Raw genomic sequence first — 20888 nt, 5'->3', positions numbered from 1 at the left:
CAAGTGCTACCAGTCCATTCTTCCTCCCTGTCATTGATGGGGCTCCATCGGTTGTTATTCCAACAAAGCTCTTCCTTGGCAAACCGGCATTCTTAATGGCATCACACAGTTGGTGAAATATTTCCTTCGCGGTGGTCTGGCCATGCATTGGAATTACTGTGAGCAACTCCTCCATTACTTTAAAATTGTCATCAACACCACGGATATATATTGCGAGCTGGGCAGTGTCTGTGATGTCTGTGGTCTCATCAAGAGCCACTAAATATACACTGAAACATTGTGCTTTCTCACACAGTTGATCATAAATGTCGCTTGACAGGTGAGAAATGCGCTCTGCCACGGTGTGGGCAGAAAGGCTGATGTGGTTGAACAGACTTTTCTTTTCTGGACAGACAATATGTGCAGCCTGTAATATGCACTTTTTGATAAATTCACCTTCTGTGAATGGCTTTCCTGCTTTAGCAATCAACTCACAAACGGCGTAGCTAGCTTCGACTGCTGCATTACTGTCTTTGGTAGCCTTCTTGAAGAAATCCTGTTGCCTCAGAAGACATGTTTTAAGACTGGCAACCTGGTTGGCTCTCTCATCTCCCTGGTATTTTTCGTACTCCTCAGCATGTCTCGTAGTATAATGACGTTTCAAATTGTATTCCTTGTGCACCGCAACTTTTTCAGTGCAAATGAGACACGTCGGAGTTCCCCTGTGTTCAACAAAGAAATATTGCACGCCCCACTTTTCTTGAAACTGTCTGTGCTCATCAACGACCTTTCTCTTCACGCCAGGCTTTGAAAGAGACATCTCTGGGGCTCTGTAATATGTTTTTCCACTTGGAATGAGTCTCGGGTTGATCTTTCACGTTCAGTCGCGCGGGTTTGTGGAGCATGCGCACTTTCGCTCTCCGTTTCTCCGTTTCGCTCGCGAAGATGGCTACACTGACACAGGCTGGATCACGGATCATAGCGCCTCATTCAGTTGTATGCTGAGGCAGCGGAGGAGTGTGGGCGCCGAGCGGAGTGATCAGCTTCACGGCTTCTCCTCCGCCCAGCTGATTGGAGGAATGAATGAGTGAGTGAGCGAGGCACTGGACAGCCCGGCCGATGTCCCGCCCTCCAGAGCCGTATACCTCACCGTGATTGGTTCATTCAGCTCCGAACACAACAAGTGTCATTCATATCAATCTTACGGGCCGCACGAACATTAATCTTTCATATTAAGACGGGGGCCGCAAATTATCGTCCCGCGGGCCGCAGTTGGCCCGCGGGCCACGAGTTTGAGACCCCTGTTTTAAGACATTAATAAATCATTTCCTTATAATTTTCTCTCATTTTTGTTCTTTTTCCTCACATCTTTCATACAAAATTGGGACTCTGACTAATTTTAAAGGGTTTAGTTGGTAGTTGTGTGAGGACCGTGGAACGAATTAGATAATTCACAAATAATAATAATAATAACAATGACAATATGATAATAATAATAACAATGACAACAATGACAATATGATAATAATAACAATAATAATCGGACATAGGTTTTGTCATCATCATTGACTCGACAAAAGCCCAATTATCATCATACCCAGCTGCGTTAGACGAAATTGGTAGTACTTCTCCATAAGGTGCGTTTTCCCGGCAAAAGGCCCAAATAAGTGATAATTTCAGACTCGTTGATATTCTGCCGTGATGGATACATCGCATCACCCCCCGAGCGGATCACTTACCTCTCACTGTCTCCTCTCCTCCTAAAGTACACCTCTTCTTTTCAAGTTACGAAAAAAGTCTTGGAAACAATTAATTTTGTGAGTAGAGGTACGACTGTATTTATGACCAGGCAAAAATGTAATTTGCATGGCAGAGCGTTGTGAGATGAAATACAAGGCACTATCTAATTCCATTAAAGCATTTGTCCAAATAAATCCTACATTCAAATGTATTAGTGCTCACTATATTAATATTAATTCATAATAATTTTGATAATAGACTCTTGGGCTTTTGTCAAAGTCTCGCGATATTAGGTCCCATTTATTCCTATATTTTGATTTGTTATTTTGCAAATTAGTTGACAATATTTTCACACTTTACACAGGCTAAAAAAACTCTTTCTACGTTATTTTTCAAGTTTAAACTTTATCATTAGGAAATATTTACCTTATCTGAATTGAAACAATTCTTCCTGTTTCCAAACATGTGACTTGTGTTATCCACAAGTGTATTAAATTGTCCATCTCTTAAGTCATTTAGTGATCAAGTCTTTAAATTATCAACTCCACTAAAACCTTTAGTGTAGCAATTGTGATTTTTTTTCCAATTCATGCCAGCAGACTATTACTTTTGTTTTATTTTTTATTTTGGATTCAGAAGGCAATTTGGAATATCCACAAATAGGTTGGCCAGGCATTTTTGTAACATTCCTCCCCATATTCTCTTCCAATATTATCTTAATATAATTTTTCTAGCTTTTCGACTCAAATTTAGCATGACAAAACCCATCAATCAATACTTTTTCATTGTCATTGAATTAAAGTACATTTAGATCCATTGATCTTTCTTCTATTTTGTCTCAAGTTTTGTATCACCAATTGTTTTTAAAGAGATTAAAAATTTCCCACAATGGCAATTTTAAGGAAAAAACTGCAATTACCGTCCATGGGCTCATATTGCAACTAGAGGGCCACAGAGGGTCCGCAAACTATAATTTTGAATTCTTTTCTCAGCAACCGGATGCCACATGTTCGCACACACCGCGCTCGGGGGGTCCCAGCCCCTCCATCTCTCTCTCTGAGTGGCGACACAAATTTGCCGAGTTGTTTCCCCAAACATTCTTTTATCCGTATAACACTTTTTCTAACAGCACAATTCTCAACATTCCGAAACAAACAAAACAAACCTCAACACTTCGATACGATCCTATTAATCACTTCTCTCAAAGCAATCACCATCCTTCTCTTTAAACCACTCTCATTTTCTTTCTGACTTCACCACTTTATTTCCAACTGCTGCTGTCCTATACTCAGCTCTACTCCACCCATCTGCCTCAAGTTTTCTCATTCATTTTATAGAATCTACTTATTCATTCCACCAGTATAATTAACCTATATTTTCCATCAACCTCTGAACTTGCCATATTCTTAGTTTATTGATAAAACAATAAATCTTTACACGGTTTTTGAGAGTGCACACAGCTGCTTTCTTGCACGATTTCGAAAGCTCACACAGATGCTTTCTTGGCGAACCATACATGATGCTACCAAAAGGAAGACCAGTATTCCTCCACGAGTCAGACAGAAATGTGACCTCATTTCGATAAAAGAGTACAGGTTTTTATTGGTGCAATTCACACAGAAAAGCGACGTTGTTTCAAAAAAGTATGTATTCGGCACAATTCATACAGGTCGACTTTCCTTACAAACTCAACAATTTCAGCAAAAACACAAAAATATGAATTCCGTGAATAACAATAACAATCTTATCTCACCAGGACGACAATATCAGATCTTTCCCCATGGACTCTTCTAAAATGTTGATGTTTCTTTAAATTTTGCAAAATTTAAATCCGCTTACATTTTTGTTTTGTCACCCCAAGAGTCTGCAAGGAAAGTCATGGTTTCGTCTGGACTTTCAGAGCAAATCATGACCAGCGTCACCATTGTAAGATGTTCTTATTTTTGTTCTGAAAGATCTGGTGAGATAAGTGTCAACAAAAATATAAGCAAGACATTATTGAAGCATCCGTGGTCAATTCTCTTTATTAGCAAGGGAAAAGACAGGACTCCCCCGACGAGTCATCGCCTTATTGTGGTGGTGGGGTTGTGTGTCCCAGTGATCCTTGGAGCTATGTTGTCTGGGGCCTTGTGCCCCTGGGCGGGTCACCCATGGCAACCGGTCTGAGTTAAGGGACCAGATGAAAAATGGCTCAGAAGACTTCTTGTGACGAGAAAGAGCTACGGACTATGATTTCCCTCCCCCGGACGCGGGTCACCGGGGCCCCACTCTGGAGGCAGGCCCGGAGGAGGAGCACGGTGGCCTACACCCATGGGGCCCTGCCGGGCACAACCCGAAGAGGCGATGTGGGTTCCCCCTCACATGGGCTCACCACCTATGAGAAGTGCCAAAGAGGTCGGGTGCGTCGAAAGCTGGGCGGCAGATGGCTCTTGGGACTTGGAATGTTACCTGTCTGGTTGGGAAAGAGCCTGAGGTAGTGCGTGAGGTCGAGAAATTCCGGCTTGATGTAGTCGGGCTCACCTCTACGCACAGCTTGTGTTCTGGTAATACTCCTCTCGAGGGGGGTTGGACACGCTTCCACTCTGGAGTTGCTCGCGGTGAGAGGCGTCGAGCAGATGTGGGCATACTTCTGCACCTTATTATCCATAGACAGGTGAGTTAACTAGGTTTAACCAGACCGTGAAACAGATTTTAAGAAGATTTGTGAATGACAAGGCTTAGACATGAAAAAATAATGTAAGCAGTTTTCAAGCCTGCGTAAATTGTGAAAATATATCCAACTAATGTGCTAAGTCACAAATTATAATACAGTATTACATGGGCCCTGATATTGGGAGACTCTGACAAAAGCCCAAGCACATACCTGTCAACTTGTACGTTTTATACGTATTTTATACGTTTTTTTACCATTTCAAATCATGTACGCCGTACACCGACTTTTGTACGGGGAAACATTTTTTTTTTTTTAAATCGCCAATATTTATGAAAACCGATCTCAACAAGACCGTTTTGGCTAAAATCCAGATAGTCTCGTAGGCTGGTAGCCAACGACGCTACTGTCATCGATCGTTACTATTGTCACGTTATACCAGCAAAAATTATCCTCAATCGTATGTATTTTTTTAGCCGTGCGTACAGCAATATCGATAAAGAATGACATGCGCATGCGTAGATATACATAGAGTAAATATCGTGGAAGCAAGCATGGAGGAGCCACCTAGTAAGAAACGAAGAACTCAAGGATTGGGTCGACACCAGAAAGAATGGGAGTTACTTCAAGGTGAATATGCTGGCTGGATTAAAGCATCGTTAAGAGGCACTCAATTCTCATTCTGTGTCCCTTGCAATAAAGACGTGAAAGTTGCTGCGAGTGGATTTTCAGCCATGTGAGGAAAATTCATACAGAGTACAGAAAGACAATGGGAACAGACACTCTTACTTCTTTATTACAGATGAAATTGAACTGTGACAACTGTTGCTCACAAGTGAGACCCTCATTAGAGCAGATAAAGTCTGCTAAATCATGCACATTGGCTTACAATAGGAAGCCCTGAAGGCACAGTTTATTGCATTGTAAACTTTTTAAATTGAATAAAAGACTTTGTATGCAAATTACCTTTGTTATTTCTATTACAATGTCTGGTTACCGCGAGTAAACATGCGTCGTACGGTGTTTGTAAGGTTTTTTGGGGGTTTGTAAGGGGAATCATAATCATTTATAAGGGCAGTTATCGGCAGAGGTTGACAGGTATGCAAGCATCTAGTATCAAAATTATTATGAAGGAATATTAATATAGCAACCACAAATATATTAGAATGTAGGATTTATTTGGGAAGCAAAAAAATGTTTTAATGGATTTAGAGCCTTGTTTTTCATCCCACAATGCTCTGCCATGCAAATTGTATCTTTGCCTGGATCATAAATAGTGTAATACGTTTTAAATATACATTCCCTTTGTGTCATATTCGAAAACACAAAGGTAAGCAGATTTAAATTCTGCGTAATTTATAGAAGCATCAAAATATTAGAAGAGTCTGGGGAAAGATTTGTGATTGTCGTCCTGGTGAGATAACATTGTTATTCTTATTCATGGAAATTGTATTTCTGTGTATTTTTGTTGAAGTTGTTTAAGGAAAGTCGCGCTCTGTGTGGGCCGTGTTGAAAGTCACGTTCTGTGTATGATCGGGCCAAAAAGGCTATATTCTTTTTCGAAACAAAATCGCTTTTCTATGTGAACTGCGTGCGGAAGTCGTTTTTTTCTGTGTGTAGCGCCGATAAAAACCCGTACACTTTTATCGAATAAGGTCACGTTTGATTCGTGCAAGAGGAACTGTGTGGTCCTCAAAGTCCTGTGTGGATAGCCAAGTGGCAAGGCGTGGGATTGGCCGTTCCGGCGGGCGTCCGCGCCGGCCGGTGACGAGGCGTGGGATCAGCCAGTCCTGCGGGCGTCCGCACCGGCCCTTTAAGTGTTGGCCGAGCGCCTTGTCCAGGGGGTCCGGAGGGTCGCCGCCGCCTAACCCCTCGTCCAAGGGGCCCGGAGAGTCGCTGCCGCCGACCCCCTCGTCCAGGGGGCCCGGAGAGTCGCCGCTACCTTTGGGCGGGCAGGAACTTGCAATGTCTTGCTTTTGACAATCTTGCAAAATGGAAAAAATTGAGTTTCTTTAAAGGCTTCTTTTACTATTCCGTTCTATTCTTCTCGTTTTTACTTCTTAGTTTCTGTATTGTTGCATTGTGAAAGCAATGATTAGATTTATTTTTAGTATTATTAACTCGAATGTTTCTGCTACTCATTCACTTGTGTATAATTTTCCCATTCAGTGTTCTCCTACCGGCTCTCCTTCTCATGGCCGTTTTGATGCTGTTCTTATGGAAGATAATGAAATAATGTCTGTTACCCATGGTTAATTTTCTTTGAATGTGGACTTTTATTACTGATGGACCTAGACTGGGATCGCAGACCGCTGGAAGAAGAGGAAGAACTACAAGAAGAGCTTCAATTGCGGGCTATCTAGTCGATGAGTATTTGATTTTTATATTTTCTTTCTAGTTTTTTTGTCACCATGATGTAGTGTGTAAAGTGTTTTTTTCTTTCGGGTACGTCAAAATTGCTCACGTTTTTTAACCATACTGAAGGTTTGGATGTGTTAATTTTTGAATTATTTGATTACTAGTTTTTTTACACAGTTTCATCTGTAAACAGGGGGTTTGTAATATATTTAAAATATACATTCCCATTTGTGTCATATTCAAAATATACTTTATTTTATACATAATTTAGCTTACAGAATGAAGTGCGTGTCACTATCTGATCATGGGGTAGCATTCTTCACAGTAATGTGCGAACAGACTATGTGGCACTGGTGTTTGCAGTATAAACAATTGAGCTGTGTTCTGGCAGTTGTAAAAAGCTGTTCAAAGAGAAACAAAACACTGTAAAACTTTTCCTGACATTCAAATATCTTGTTTTTATGGTTCAAAGAGATATCTTGAGAATCTCTGTCCCAACAAATGTCTAAGTTAAGACCCAATAATATTTGATTTCAAACCAGCCATGTTCCTGTGTAACAGAAACCAACCAACTTATATTCAATTTAATGCCCACTTTGGGAGGAGACAATGCTTTAAAATATGGTGTCAGCATGAGATTCTGGTCCTTTCACTTGCTAATAATGGGAATTGACCACGGAAACTTCAATAATGTCTTGCCAATATTTTGTCACTCATCTTTCAGAACAAAAGAACATCTTACACCAAACATAGTGTGTGAAAATGCTGTTTCCTTATGCCTGCGAGAAGGCCTTGGTGTTGCAAACTCGAACTTAGATTCGTCAAAGCAACTGTTTTATCGACACTTTTTTTATGCTCCAGGGCCTGCAGAACTGATTGTGATTTCTGACCCTGGCAACAAATAATGGCTGAAATGTGATTAGTTAAATGCTTAAATATGAAAACGCATCTGGAAGGGGCGCAACCAGGGGTTAAGCAATGAAAGGAAGCTAACAGACAATTTGGAATTATTTAATAAGTATTCATGGTCAATGGCAAGACGTTCTTCAAGGGCCGAGGGCGGAGACCCTCTCGGCAACGAGGCCGAGGGGGGAGACTCTGTCGGCGACGGCGACGATAACAAGGCCGAGGGCGGAGACCCTTTTAGTGACGGCAACAATGAGACTGAAGGCGGAGACCCTCTCAGCGTCACCAAGGCCGAGGGCAAAGACGCCCTCGGCGGCGACTCTGATGGCGATCACCCTTCATGCTTCCCGGTCGAGGCGGCCTCCCAACACGCCACGGTTTTGGGTGAGTCGTTCCGCCACTTCGCCGCTGCGCACCAACACGGCGGTCAGGAGACCATTCAGGGGGCGGCAACATGCGACAGTGCCGTCGCCTCTGCAGAGACTCTCCAGGGCGCGAGACGCCTGGCTACTGCCTAGCGGGACTACCCGGACGATTGTTTGACTGGCCAGCCAGGGGCCTCATTGCGGGTCGGCCGGGATGAGCTCCCGACGAGGACAACTCCTCAAGGGCCGGGCCGGACGACTGCTAGACTGGCGGGCCCGCCGCTTCCTCGCGGGCTGGACAGGACGACTGCCGGAACGGCCGGACTATGTTTCGAAAGGTCCTTAATATACATTATGGTCTATACAATAACTTGCTTTTCTCACAGAAGGATGCAGTGAATTGGAAATTTAATGATAAGCATAATGATAATAACAACTGTGGATACTTATGTGAGCTTGTGTAAATCACGGCAGCTCAAGAAAACACTTTTTTTTTGTTTGTTTGAAATGCCTGCCTTTCCCTTTCATACATCCGGACATATGATCTGAGAAGGTCTTCCATTGTATGTCCCTGAAACATAAAATAACGGTTATCAGGAATTACAGCCTTAGAAAAACAAGGGCCTTGAATATGGTGATTAAATATCATGCAGGAGTGGGAGAGACACCTGGAAGGTTTCACAGGTAAAGATGTTCCCTTTGACCAAGGTGCCAATGGTCATCTGGAAATAGTCACCTCTGCTGTGGCACTCTGTGATGCGGCTGAATGGGTGCAAGACCAACAACTCCTGTGAGGTTCAAAATACAACTGAGTGTTAATGGGTCACTTTGGTCAATTCAAGCTTGACAAAAGAATATAACTACAGTAATACCTTGACATACAAGTGCCCCAACATAAGAGGAATTTGAGATGAGTATAAGGCACACCCTGAAAATTGCCTTGAAATTTTTGAATTTTACTATTTCTCGTGTATAAGCCGGGCGGATGATTCCCAATGTTCACCTCTATATTCATGGTTTTAATAGGGAGTACAAATACTGTGTTAAATGTTACTTTGAAGGGAAAATCTTGAGAAAAATCATCACAAGTGGTATTTCTGAGACGCTTGGACACTTGAGTCACAGCGTTTTTTTTGTGTAAAATGTAATCAAAAGCACATTATTAGGGTCAATATCATAAGGAAGTTAATATGCCCGTCTCTGTAAATACAAAATATTAAATTACAGTGGTACCTCAACATATGAGCACCCCGACATACAAGGATTTCGAGATACGAGTAAAATTTCGAGCAAATAATTATCTCTAGATACGAGAAAGCCAGGTGGCCAAGACATGAGGCTGTTTATCATTGTAGTGCACTGTCTTTTTTCCGCATCTCTTTCGTGTGTAACAGATATCTACGAGCACTGGGCAGAGCGTTGCATTTTTTCAGTGTTCCCCCTTAGCCTGTAAGCTCCCGTTGGCGGAGCGATAGCTAGTTCAAGACTACATCTCGTTGGCAAGTGGTCGTGCGTTATCCTATGGTGAGGACATTTTTTTGCATCATTTTCGGAATATTTTGAAGGGAATACAACAGCAAACAGCCCATTGAAAGTGAAAGTGAGGGTGGAGGCGTGGCAAACAGCCAACCCGGCCAGGAGAAGGTATAAAAATGTAAAACAAAATTAGAATTAAGTTTTGTGTAAAGTTTGATTAAATTTATTTTTGAGTGTGTCTGCATCGTAATCCAAGTTCATTTAAATTTGTTTATGTTATATTACGATTCACCGGTGCTAAAAGTCTCGCCCCGCCTCCCTCTATGTCCCTCTCTCTACCCTCCGCGAAATCCGTCTAATTTTAGTTCTATTAAACACATTTTAGGAATATTAAACCACTAGTTATGTCTTACTTTGTTAATAGATGGCGATTAGAAGAAATAAAAAAAAATTTACAATCCAATATACTGTTTTTGGTGTTTTTTCAGAGGGTTGGAACAAATTAATTTGTTTTTAGTTCATTTCAATGGGAAACGTTCGTTCGAATTACGAGAATATCGACATACGAGCTCAGTCCCGGAACGAATTAAGCTCTTATCTCGAGTTACCACTGTATTGAATTTGAAAAAAAGAAATAAGTCTATCTTGATGAGAACCTGGTGCTTTCTAATGACACAAATTACAATTTTCTTACCAGAAATTTAAGATGTGGCAGCCATATTGCTTTTATGGTCAAAATATCTCAATGCTTTCGATGGTTCATATTAGAGAGTACAACGAAAAAAAATCTAAATTTTGTTTTATTTCAAAATCAAGGCTACTCGCGTCTGGCCAGTCAGACCACGTTTAACTAGGTTTAGACGGCAGCGCCCTAGGTAAGATGGCTGAGCCCCGAGCGAGCATTGACGGGAATGTGAGTTTTTCCACTTTTTATGCTACGATACGTACGTTTTTTTCTTGAATTTCATTCATAGACGTCAAAATTAATTTTGTTTAGCGTTCTATCCGTTTATCTTTCTCTATTTTGAAATAAACGACCGTATCGACCTTAAATGCATTTAGATTACGATACAGGGAGGCTTTGGAGGGATGGATGGAGTGATGTAGTGATGGAGGGATGGATGGAAGGATGGAGGGATGGAATGATGGAGGGATGTAGTGATGGAGGGATGGATGGAAGGATGGATGATGGAGGGATGGATGGAATTATGGATGGATGGAGTGATCGTGTGCGGTCGATTGGTCGCTAGTCTTTTGGTCACCGGTCTTTTGGTCGCGGTCTTTAGGTCGCGTTTAGGTCGCCCGGAAGTTTGGTCGTCGTCTTTTGGGTCGCCGGTCTTTTTTGTCGCCGGTCTTTTTTGTCGCCGGTCTTTTTTGTTGCCGGTCTTTTGGTCGCCTGATCGGCTGCTGCCATCTACTGTCAATTTATTAAATAGCAGATGGTGTTTTTATTGAAGCAGTCCAATGAACCTTCATTCTCTCTGGGAGAACTTGCAATGTTGAAATACTTTAGATTAGATCAGTGGTTCCCAAACTATCTTACCTGACGCCCCCCTTCTTGCTTCCAGTAGACGCGCACGCCCCTCCTCCCACTTCCTCTTTTGCTCATGTGAACTTATTTTATTTTATTGCATTTATTTCTTAGCATTGTTCAGGAAAACAGATCTCTGTTAATAGAAAACGGGTTGGACCGTTGGATTGACTGCTATAATCATATTTTGCATGTATTTAATGGCAGATATTTGTTCTTTGATTTTATTATTCTTATAATCTATTTAAACATTTTTTTAGCAGATGACTTCACGCCCCCCTTGAATTCTCTTTACGCCTCCCTAGGGGGGCACGCCCCCCAGTTTGGGAACCACTGGATTAGATGGTCATTTTTATCAAACAAATAAAAGTATTAGTATACTTTTAGTTAGACAGTATTTAGATCGTTTCAACAGTATTTAGACTCTAAATACTGTTGAAACGATCTAAATACTGTTGAAACGATCTAAATACTGTTGAAACGATCTAAATATCTAATATCAAAATATCAATAAGAGCACTCATTTAACACATCGGCTGCTGCCATCGGCTGTCCTTTTAGCTCCAGTATTTGTATTTCATCACTAAGTGCTGATTTTACCGCATTTTAGTGCATTTTTGGCACTTTTGCGAATGGTCGCATATCGTTGCATTTGGTCGCGCCGACTTTTATCACTGTCTTTCCCCCGGGAAAATCACCCCCAGAGCCCGGTAGTCATGTCTGATAAGCTCCGGTATTTGTATTTCATCAATAAGTGCGTATTTTACCCCGTTTTAGTGAAATTTAGGCCCTTTCGCAAATGGTCGTCGCATTTGGTCGCGCCGACTTTTATCGCTGTCTTTCCCCCGGGAAAATCACCCCCAGAGCCCGGTAGTCATGTCTGATAAGCTCCGGTATTTGTATTTCATCAATAAGTGCGTATTTTACCCCGTTTTAGTGAAATTTAGGCCCTTTCGCAAATGGTCGTCGCATTTGGTCGCGCCGAGGTTTATAGCTGTCTTTCCCCCGGGAAAATCACCCCCAATTTATGTCTGAAAAGCTCCAGGATTTGTATTTAATCATTAAATGCTGTTTTTAAAACTATTACTCCGCTTTTGGAACACTTTTCTGGGCATTCTTAACCATTTTTATACTTTAAGAGAGATTCTCCCATTCATTCTCCCAGCGAGAATGAAGGTTCATTGGACGCCTATGACAGTCGATGGCAGCAGCCGTTGTGTTAAATGAGTGTCCTTATTGATATTTTGATATTACATATTTAGATCGTTTCAACACTATTGAGATCGTTTCAACAGTATTTAGAGTCTAAATACTGTTGAAACGATCTAAATACTGTCTAACTTAAAGTATACTAATAATTTTATTTGTTTGATAAAAATGACCATCTAATCTAAAGTATTTCAACATTGCAAGTTCTCCAAGTTCTACAAGAGAGAATGAAGGTTCATTGGACTGCTTCAATAAAAACACCATCTGCTATTTAATAAATTGACAGTAGATGGCAGCAGCCGATCAGGCGACCAAAAGACCGGCGACAAAAAAGACCGGCGACCCAAAAGATGACGACCAAACTTCCGGGCGACCTAAAGACCGCGACCAAAAGACCGGTGACCAAAAGACCGGCGCAGTGATGGATGGATGGATGGATGGAGTGATGATGGATGGAAGGAGTGGTGGATGGATGGAGTTATGATGATGGAGTGATGGATGGATATGTTAAGATTCTCATGCTACGTTAATCCAAACCGTGCATCATGGAGTTGAATTTTTTTGCTGGCCAGAAACGGCTGTAGCATCCTAATAGACGAGTGATTGAATTTCTTCACCTTCTCTAAGTGTGTAAAGAGCTTTGTATTTGTTAAAGTTGAAAGCAGAGTTTATGTATGGATTGTTGTTTTTACATGATGTTCCTAAACACACCGCGTGCCTGATTGGTCAGCGAGTTTTCAGGTGTGGGAAAACTGTTTTCCTTCCACGTTTACTACGCCTTTCGGTAGATATATTCGTGCTTTTGAGTTGGCTTCATGTATAGCCTTGATTGGCCCTGATTTGTTTGCATTTCGAGGTATACATTTCTTTGGGGCTCCTGTGCTCTTAAACAGGGCATGGATCCAGATTTATGGGTGCGAGTTGATGGTCGTCGTTAACACAATCAAATGATTGTAAATGTGCATTTAAAGTGTTGCTGCTGCTTGGTTGATTTGGGTAATCCGTGTTTGTGGTTATTGTTTCCAATGGGGTTGGGCTGACTGTGTGGGTGTTGCTATCTTGTTTTTTTGTAAGTAAATTTCATTTTAACCTTAGCTCTCTCCAGAATATTTATATTTTCTTTCACTTTTCAGCATCCCCATGAAAGAGAATTCTATTTCTACATATTCCTCAAACTGACATTGTGTGCTACTTTGTTTTGGTACCCTACTGACGCTTTAGCTTGATTGAATTGAATTGCTTCTCATATCATATCTGTACATTTTGCCTGATTTATTTGAAGTGCTGAACTTCTTCTGTATCATACCTGAACATAATTGTATACAAATGTTTGCTGTGCTTTGCGTGAAACTGAAATTTTCATTTCTCATCTGACCCATTTTTCAAAAGAGATTTTTTTAAATAGCGCATCAACTGTCTTTTGGTTCTAAACAAGCAGGTGGGACAGGCGAAGCCGAGCACCTCTGCTTGTAATATAATAATAATACAATATAATGATAAAAGTTCATATAGATGCTGAGAAAGAAAATATAATTGTTTTTCATAAAAACCAGACATTGTAAGCCGTTATTCATTACTTGAGTATTATTTTCAACAAATACTTCACTTTCACTTTACTTGTACCGAAGTAAAAAAAATTGGATGCCTACTTTTACTTGAGTAATATTTTCTTGAAGTATCACTACTCGAGTAACATTTTGGCTACTCTACCCACCTCTGACGATCACTTCTAGTCATATGTGACAGTGTTCTAGCCTGTTTTCTGTGGCAATCCCACCCCCAACCCCAACAAAGAATTTGTATAAAATAAATGATTAAATGTGTGCCGGGTCCAGACACTGTTATTTAGTGTGCTTACCTTTGATTTTGGGTCTATTAAGCTTACACCCTGTTTGCTGATAGCAATTAAAACTGTACTTGGGTAGCTCGACTCACACATTTGCTGCAAAAATTGCAGAAGCAATCATGAATAAACTACACATTTTACAATGGAAATTCACATATACAGTATTATGCGGACCTGTCTTTCATCCTTATAACTTACTTTAACTTCAAAGAAGGAGCAGCCAAAGGTTGGCCAGCTTGATATAGCTTGAAGGAAGGCAATTTTGCATTCATCCAGTGTGATGCCGCTCTGCTTGTTGTAGGATGACATGATGTTCTGGAGGAAGCAAAATTCCACCCAACTTATTTTGAAGGATATCAATGCATGCATGAAAGCAAGTACAGGTTACACTTGGTAAGATTCTTTGAATGCACTGTCATTCTTAGTTACCTTCTTCCATTCCTCAGGGGACAAGCTTTTGATCTGGTCAGCAGGGACCAAGTCTCTCAACATTTTGGGTATCATGACAAACTGTGACCTGTCAGAATCCACTTTGGCTCTGAAAAGCAGCCCACCAAGTCTAATCATGTCGTCTTTACTGCAGTTGTGATAGCCCAGCAGGTATTTAGGCACTTCCTAATGTGGCAGCATTTAAGAACACACACGTTACATGTAGATTTTTTTCAACAACAGTGCAAAAAAGTATTCTTTTTGATACCTGTGGGAAATGGAACGTGAGGTCAGCAACTAAGTCTTTTCCTGGGATGACATTGAACCAGAGCTTCCTCTTAAAAATCAGACCATAGGCTAAGCTAACTGATGAGTAAAATGTCAATTAGAAAAACAGCAAGGCTAAAAAGTGCAGATTGTGCAAGTGTGTCTTTTTTGGATGTGATACCTTCTCTCACTTTTTTCCCTTTTTTTGAAATATCGGATGCCTCGCGTAAACTGTCAAAGAAATACTCATCTTCAATCAAGCTCAGCATCTAAAGTTAAAAGGGAAGAGATGAAAATGAAAGTACTTCCCAAAGCCTTTGAAATGAAGAGTACCAAAGTTGGGGGGAAAAAAACAACAATAGAAGCTAAAAAACACACTTTGTTTGGTGTTTTCAAATAGAGGCCATATCCATCGGGCGACCTCAGATTTAGCTGAGATGAAATACTGTAGCAAAGCTCTTGGATTGTTGTCGTAGATGTCACCTCGTATAGCTGCAAAAATATTCATGAAATGCTATGTAAGTGATTAAATATTTTTTAACTGTGTTTACAGGTGTGGTTTGTATCTTACATCATGTGTGTCATTTGGGAAGTGAATTTTATGGAAAATGTGGGTGCTGTTCTGTTGAATGGCATCTATTTCAACCAAAGGAGGTGGTCTCTTCCTCGGTTCCTTACTGAGAATATGAGACAAATGAAAGAGGCATTAATTAAAACTAGCCACTATGTTGAGAAATGTAAAAGACCTTGCACTCAGTAGAGTTTTACAAACACAAGATGAACAGTGTTTACATTATTATGTTCTTTTTGTAATAGAAGGTGGCAAGGTGGACAAGCAGTTAACACGACTGCCTCACAGATCTGGGATCAAGGGTTCGATCCCAGGTCCTGACATTCCTGCGTGAAGGTTCCACGTTCTCCCCGGGCTTGCGTGGGTTTTCTCCGGTTACTCCGGTTTTCTCCCACATCCCTCCCAAGAAAACATGCACAGTAGGCTCGTTGAACAAATTGTCCAGGTATGAGTGTGTGCGTGAATGGTTGTCCGTCTCCTTGTGCTCTGCGATTGGCTAGCCACCAATGCAGGGTGACCGCCACCTGGTGTCCATAGTTAGCTGGATTAGGCTCAGCACTGCTAAGCAGTGTATAAAATGAATGAAAGAATATTGTAAAAGAGCTATCCATTCAATTTAAAACAATCTAATGTGGTCCAATACAAGAGGGAAATTAAGTATTCTATACATGTATAAACTGTCAAATATTCAGTTAGAGGCATAAGTTTTATACACTATGAGTCATGGTATAACAATACTTTGCTTGGAGGTCCATGTACCAAATCAAATCCAGTGTTAAAGTGTCCTCATGTTATCTTTTTGTATGCAGCCTGACCTGCGCATCTGCTTCAACCTCTGGAGGCATTCTGTAGCCAGGGGTTGTCTAGTTCGTGACTCAAGGAAGCGCTGAGCATGTCTCAATAAATCTTGACTAGGTGGGAACAAGCCTGAACACAGCCACATCAGCTGCCACCCTCGCTCCATGCTCAACCTGCAGGGAGAAAATATTTTAGTGGAATTCATCAATTAACTCACATGATCAAAATAAAAAATAAATAAAAACTATGGGCACAACTACTGTACCTGTTGTTGTTATTGGTCATTTGTTTCATGATCTGGCAATAGATCTCATCCTGCAGAAGTTTGTGTTGGATAGCAGGGCCAAAGATCTGGTCAGTCAGCTCTATGGGGCTACGGACCTGCTTGATGGGGTAGTCACCCATGTACTTAAGAATCGGTAGCAACCAAGGTCAAGGACTCACTCATAATTACTAAGAATAACAAAGACCTTTTCAGAAATTATGTTTTCTGTTATGAAGCAAAGGGAACTTTTTTTTAAGTTAGTTGGAAGTGCGTGATATGGAGTTGACTTTCAGATGGCATGGACTCAATTTTCAATTGATGCCTAGTTCTCAATAATAACGGTCAACAACTATTTTCTCACCATGGATGGTTAAAGCGCTTCCTATTTTCTAGGTAGGAGCATGACTACTACAACGACATGTTATGAGAGCTAAATTTCAATCATACCTAAGCTTGGAAAAGATCACGAAAATGTAATGTGTAAAGGCCCAACAGATATGTGCATTGAATAGGTTTCTTTGCGTTAAGATGTGGCAACTCCGACCTAGAGGACCAGCTGAGTCGAAAGCAGAGCCTAGAAAAAAAATTGTGGCAAAAATTAATTTGTCTAGCCGAGTAAATCAATTCTTATTTTGTCCGCAAAAACTTAATTAATTTTAATTTTAGCCTGGAAACCAGTAATTGAAAATTATTGCAATAAATTTCAACTCCCACTATTAAATATTTTGCACGTTTACAAAAGAAAATTGGTGTTTAACTTGCTAAATTTAAAAACTCTTCTTTTTTCAATAAACTGCATGTTTAGCACTTTTGCATTGTTTACAATCATATTGTGATAGCCATACTCTGCCCACTAATGATTAAATGATTCCCATACCTCGTCCAAGCGGTCAGGATTGTAATCCCAAAGTTCCCATCCCAAATAAAGAAGAAAATTGTGTGTATTGGATTTACGATTGTGGATTTCTAAGATAAAAGAAGGCGCATTTATCAGACCCAAAACCCACTCGGGCGTTCCGGATGGCGCACTGGAGGCGTTCAATCGCGGCACTGGTGTCGCTCATAAAAGAAAAAAAACTATGGGGGACCTTCCGAAGCAGCATTTGATGAAAAGATAAGGGAGACAAACTCACGATCTCAAAAACGGTCATTAATGGGTGGGAAAAAAAGTTGCATTTCCAAGCATTTGGAGGAGATGCTGACGTTCAACGATATTTGAAGTCGACAAAATGAACGGCGTGTCATTAATTGGGCGCGACTGAGCTTCTCCATGCTGAGGCGATTCTCTTTAGTAGGCTTTGGGACTCTCCGGACGATTTTAAACCACCTGATGAATTTGCGTCCACTTAGAGGGCCTCAATGGTTCCTTTCTTCCTGTAGTGTTAACTCGCCAATTTTGAAGTTTTGGGTTTTCACCACAACCTTTTCAAACAGAGGAGCTTGGATGATTTCAACCTCCGGAGTCATGCATGCATTTGCAAATTTTTCGCGGGCGACGAAGAATGGCTGAGGAAAATTACTGTAAATAATTTTGATTTGGTGACCAATAATTTATATTTTTTCAGGATGCAAATAAATATATCGCAAAAGCTTAACTGAAAATATATTTATGGAAATGTATTGCAATAATTTTCTACCAATTATGTGCACGCCTCTCCTAAAGGAAAATAAAGATTGATTTGCGGACCGGTAATTGGGGACCACTTTTCAATAATAAACAGAAAAGAAAATGAAGGACCTTTTAAAGTCATATTTTGAGAAAACATTTTCTGGAGAAACAAAAAATAAAGTTTAAAATAAATGGGTTTATACAAACTCAGCCTTGTAAGACATTGATAATGTCATCCACACAAATGACATAACAGCAATTGCTATTAGGATATAAGTGAAGGCACTGCAGGCAAGGGAGTTCAGATCAGAGTTATGGACCAGATTCTTCATAAGCGGCTGCTTCACGGGTTCTCTTGAACACACCCATAGCCTTTCTTTATCTTGAGGTCTTTGCAAACATTTAAGTACAATGAGAGGGTTTAAATAAACATTTATGCATACATTTTGGGCACCTGCGTGATCAAATCAAGTTCCAAATCCATATAAAAGATTTTCTATTCATACAGGCTACACATAATGCACTCTATTGATTAACCACTTATTGAAAATCACCATAAAGAAGCAGCTGTGATGGAGAGAAAACATTGAGTTGCTCTGATAAAATGGCTCTACATTTCACACCATTAGCGAAATATCAGAATTAAGGGATGTTTCTGTTTCTAAATATTATATATTAATGTCTAGCTAAAAATATATATTCTAAGTTTTTAAAGAAGGCCGCAGAGTTAAATAAATGTGTGCATACGTAAAGATAGAGTTGTGCCGTGAGCTACCGTATTTTCTCACATATACGCCGTATTTGGCGCTAAAAAAATGATGACTGAATCGAGGATACGGCTTATATTCGCACAAATTAGACTAGACATGCACAAAACGCCATATCACAAGACAATGCGGCCGATTCGGTCATTTATTTCAAAATAGAGAAGCGATAAAAAGATGAAACACTAAACAAAATTAATTTTGACGTCAATGAATGAAATTCAAGGGAAAAAAACCTATCTTGCATAAAACGTGATAAAACTCACTTACTACTTGTGCCTGCCATTTCTCATTCAGGGCACCGCCATCTTACCTAGGGATGACAAACGAGACCGCTACGGACACACTTCCTGGTTGTACTGCTCACGGCACTTTTTTAAAAAATTGTCTACGTGCAGGCAACACCCTTTAGCAGTGGTGTGCCATCAGGGCCTTCAAGGCCTTCGCTGTTGGCCTAAGAAATATCTGAATCACAGACTGATGTTAATTATATTTTGTCCATGAATACTCATTAAATAATTCCAAATTGTCTGTTAGCTTCCTTTCATTGCTTTTCCCCCTGGTTGCACTGCTTCCAGATGTGTGTTTTCATATTGAACCATTTAACCAATCACATTTCAGCCATTATTTGTTGCCAGGGTCAGAAATCTGCCTCAAGGCCTTCGCAATCAGTTCTGCAGTCTCTGCTGCATTAAACAAGCGTCGATAAGACTTTTACTTTAACCAATCAAAATTCGATTTGGTGACACCAAGGCCTTCTCGCAGGCGTAGGGATACGTCATTGCCTTCTCGCAGGCGTACGGATACGTCATTGCCTTCTCGCAGGCGTAGGGATACGTCATCGTTTTCACCAACTATGATTGGCTAGTGATAGAGTGGACTAGCCAGAGCTACTAAACTGTATCTGGAGCGAGCTGCACAAGCAAATATATTGTTGTGTTGATTTAATGGCGGTTTTGTCAACCCGCAATGGCTGAAGGAGGAGAAGAAATAGATTTGTTTGCAGATTTACTGTCAAAGCCATTTTCAAGACGGACTTTTCAAGGAAAAAAATCTGGACATCATTAAGAAAGGTCGGACAACTCCGAAGCAAGCAAGCCTGCCACAACCAGGAACGAACATTTTCAGCACTAAATCGAATAAAAACGTATGCCAGGACAGGCTCGACTTTCAGCATTAGCTTCGATGGCGATAGAAAAGGAGGAAAGAAAGAAGGATGGATATTGTGTACAGTTAAAAAGGATTTTTGGTGAGTAAAATATGGCTACATTCCTAAATACTATTTCAATGGTATGAGGTTATTATTGATGATTTTTTATGTGTCGCAGCTGTAGCTGCAGTAGAGGTTTTATAGCCATAAAATAGTTTTTGAGGGTTGGATTGATTCCGATAGCTGAAGGCGTCACTAGGAAATGCACGGACCGCCACTGCTCTTTAGGAATGTGCAATCCAGCAGACGATCCTTTGCATTTATATCAGGGGTCTCGAACTCAATTTACCTGGGGGCCGCTAGAGGCCGAGTCTGGGTGAGACTGGGCCGCATCAGGATTTCCACAAGAAAAGCACTGATAAAACATTCCAACGTTATCAAATATCTTTATTTTTTAACAAAAAATAATGAATTAAATAAATTAACTTAAAGATGAATAAAAAATAAATCAATCAGTAATACAAAACCAAATAATATTAATGAGCATACAGTAGATATACACTGGCTGGCTAAGTAGAGAAAATGAATTATTTTTATTCCGTTTCAAATGTCTGTATTAACAGCTCTTTAACCTTTAACTTTCTGAACTTGAATGGAACATTGAACATGAAATATTCTGAACACGGCTTCTCTTGCCTACTCCTTGCTGCTAGAGACCTGGCAGCGCTTCTTCTCACATAGTCACATTTGGCTTGAGGGAGGAAGCAGTGGAGACCCTCAGTAGAGCTTGAAGATGCTCATCAGTAAGTCTGGACCTGTACTTGGACTTATTGAAGTTCAAGGTGGAGAAGAGCTTCTCACACAAGTATGTGCTCCCAAAAAGGCACATGGTCCGCTTGAACCTTCGGGAAAGTTCAGGGAAGCTGGGGGTCAACTCTCTCAAAAATTGCCCAAGCTTGTCTGCTTCTCCACTCA

At 40.6% G+C, this 20888-nt stretch overlaps 2 protein-coding genes across 5 annotated transcripts in view; one reads left to right on the top strand and one right to left on the bottom strand.

Moving 5' to 3' along the window:
- The first annotated feature begins 4313 nt into the window (after positions 1-4313).
- LOC144085803 (uncharacterized) lies at positions 4314-10574 on the top strand. 2 transcript variants are annotated; one of them, XM_077615458.1, is made up of 2 exons: positions 4314-4372; positions 6539-10574. In XM_077615458.1, exon 2 carries the CDS (start codon positions 7759-7761, stop codon positions 8149-8151), a length of 393 nt encoding a protein of 130 aa, XP_077471584.1. In that variant the 5' UTR covers positions 4314-4372; positions 6539-7758; the 3' UTR covers positions 8152-10574. The 2 variants fall into 2 exon arrangements, with proteins under 2 accessions (XP_077471584.1, XP_077471583.1); XM_077615457.1 differs by lacking the exon at positions 4314-4372 and adding an exon at positions 4903-4999 and having other exon boundaries at positions 5072-10574.
- The window catches only part of LOC144085799 (unconventional myosin-VIIb-like), a 47728-nt gene continuing 33679 nt past the window's right edge, over positions 6840-20888 (bottom strand). For 2 of the 3 annotated variants that reach the window (XM_077615448.1, XM_077615449.1), the window contains 12 exons: positions 18274-18389; positions 16391-16544; positions 16143-16298; positions 15328-15433; positions 15135-15248; positions 14938-15025; positions 14758-14855; positions 14490-14675; positions 14259-14375; positions 14073-14156; positions 8667-8786; positions 6840-8569 (listed from right to left, as the gene is read on the bottom strand). In XM_077615448.1, coding sequence (XP_077471574.1) covers positions 8474-8569; positions 8667-8786; positions 14073-14156; positions 14259-14375; positions 14490-14675; positions 14758-14855; positions 14938-15025; positions 15135-15248; positions 15328-15433; positions 16143-16298; positions 16391-16544; positions 18274-18389 — 1435 coding nt within the window. In that variant the 3' untranslated portion in view covers positions 6840-8473. Of the gene's footprint in view, positions 8570-8666; positions 8787-14072; positions 14157-14258; positions 14376-14489; positions 14676-14757; positions 14856-14937; positions 15026-15134; positions 15249-15327; positions 15434-15548; positions 16299-16390; positions 16545-18273; positions 18390-20888 lie in introns of those variants that run through there. The other variant, XR_013304276.1, reaches the window with a different exon arrangement.

The sequence above is a fragment of the Stigmatopora argus genome, chromosome 12 (assembly GCF_051989625.1).
Source record: "Stigmatopora argus isolate UIUO_Sarg chromosome 12, RoL_Sarg_1.0, whole genome shotgun sequence".
Lineage (NCBI taxonomy): Eukaryota > Metazoa > Chordata > Actinopteri > Syngnathiformes > Syngnathidae > Stigmatopora > Stigmatopora argus.
The sequence above is the reverse complement of the archived record's forward strand: the minus strand, read 5'-3'. Positions and strand labels throughout refer to the sequence as shown.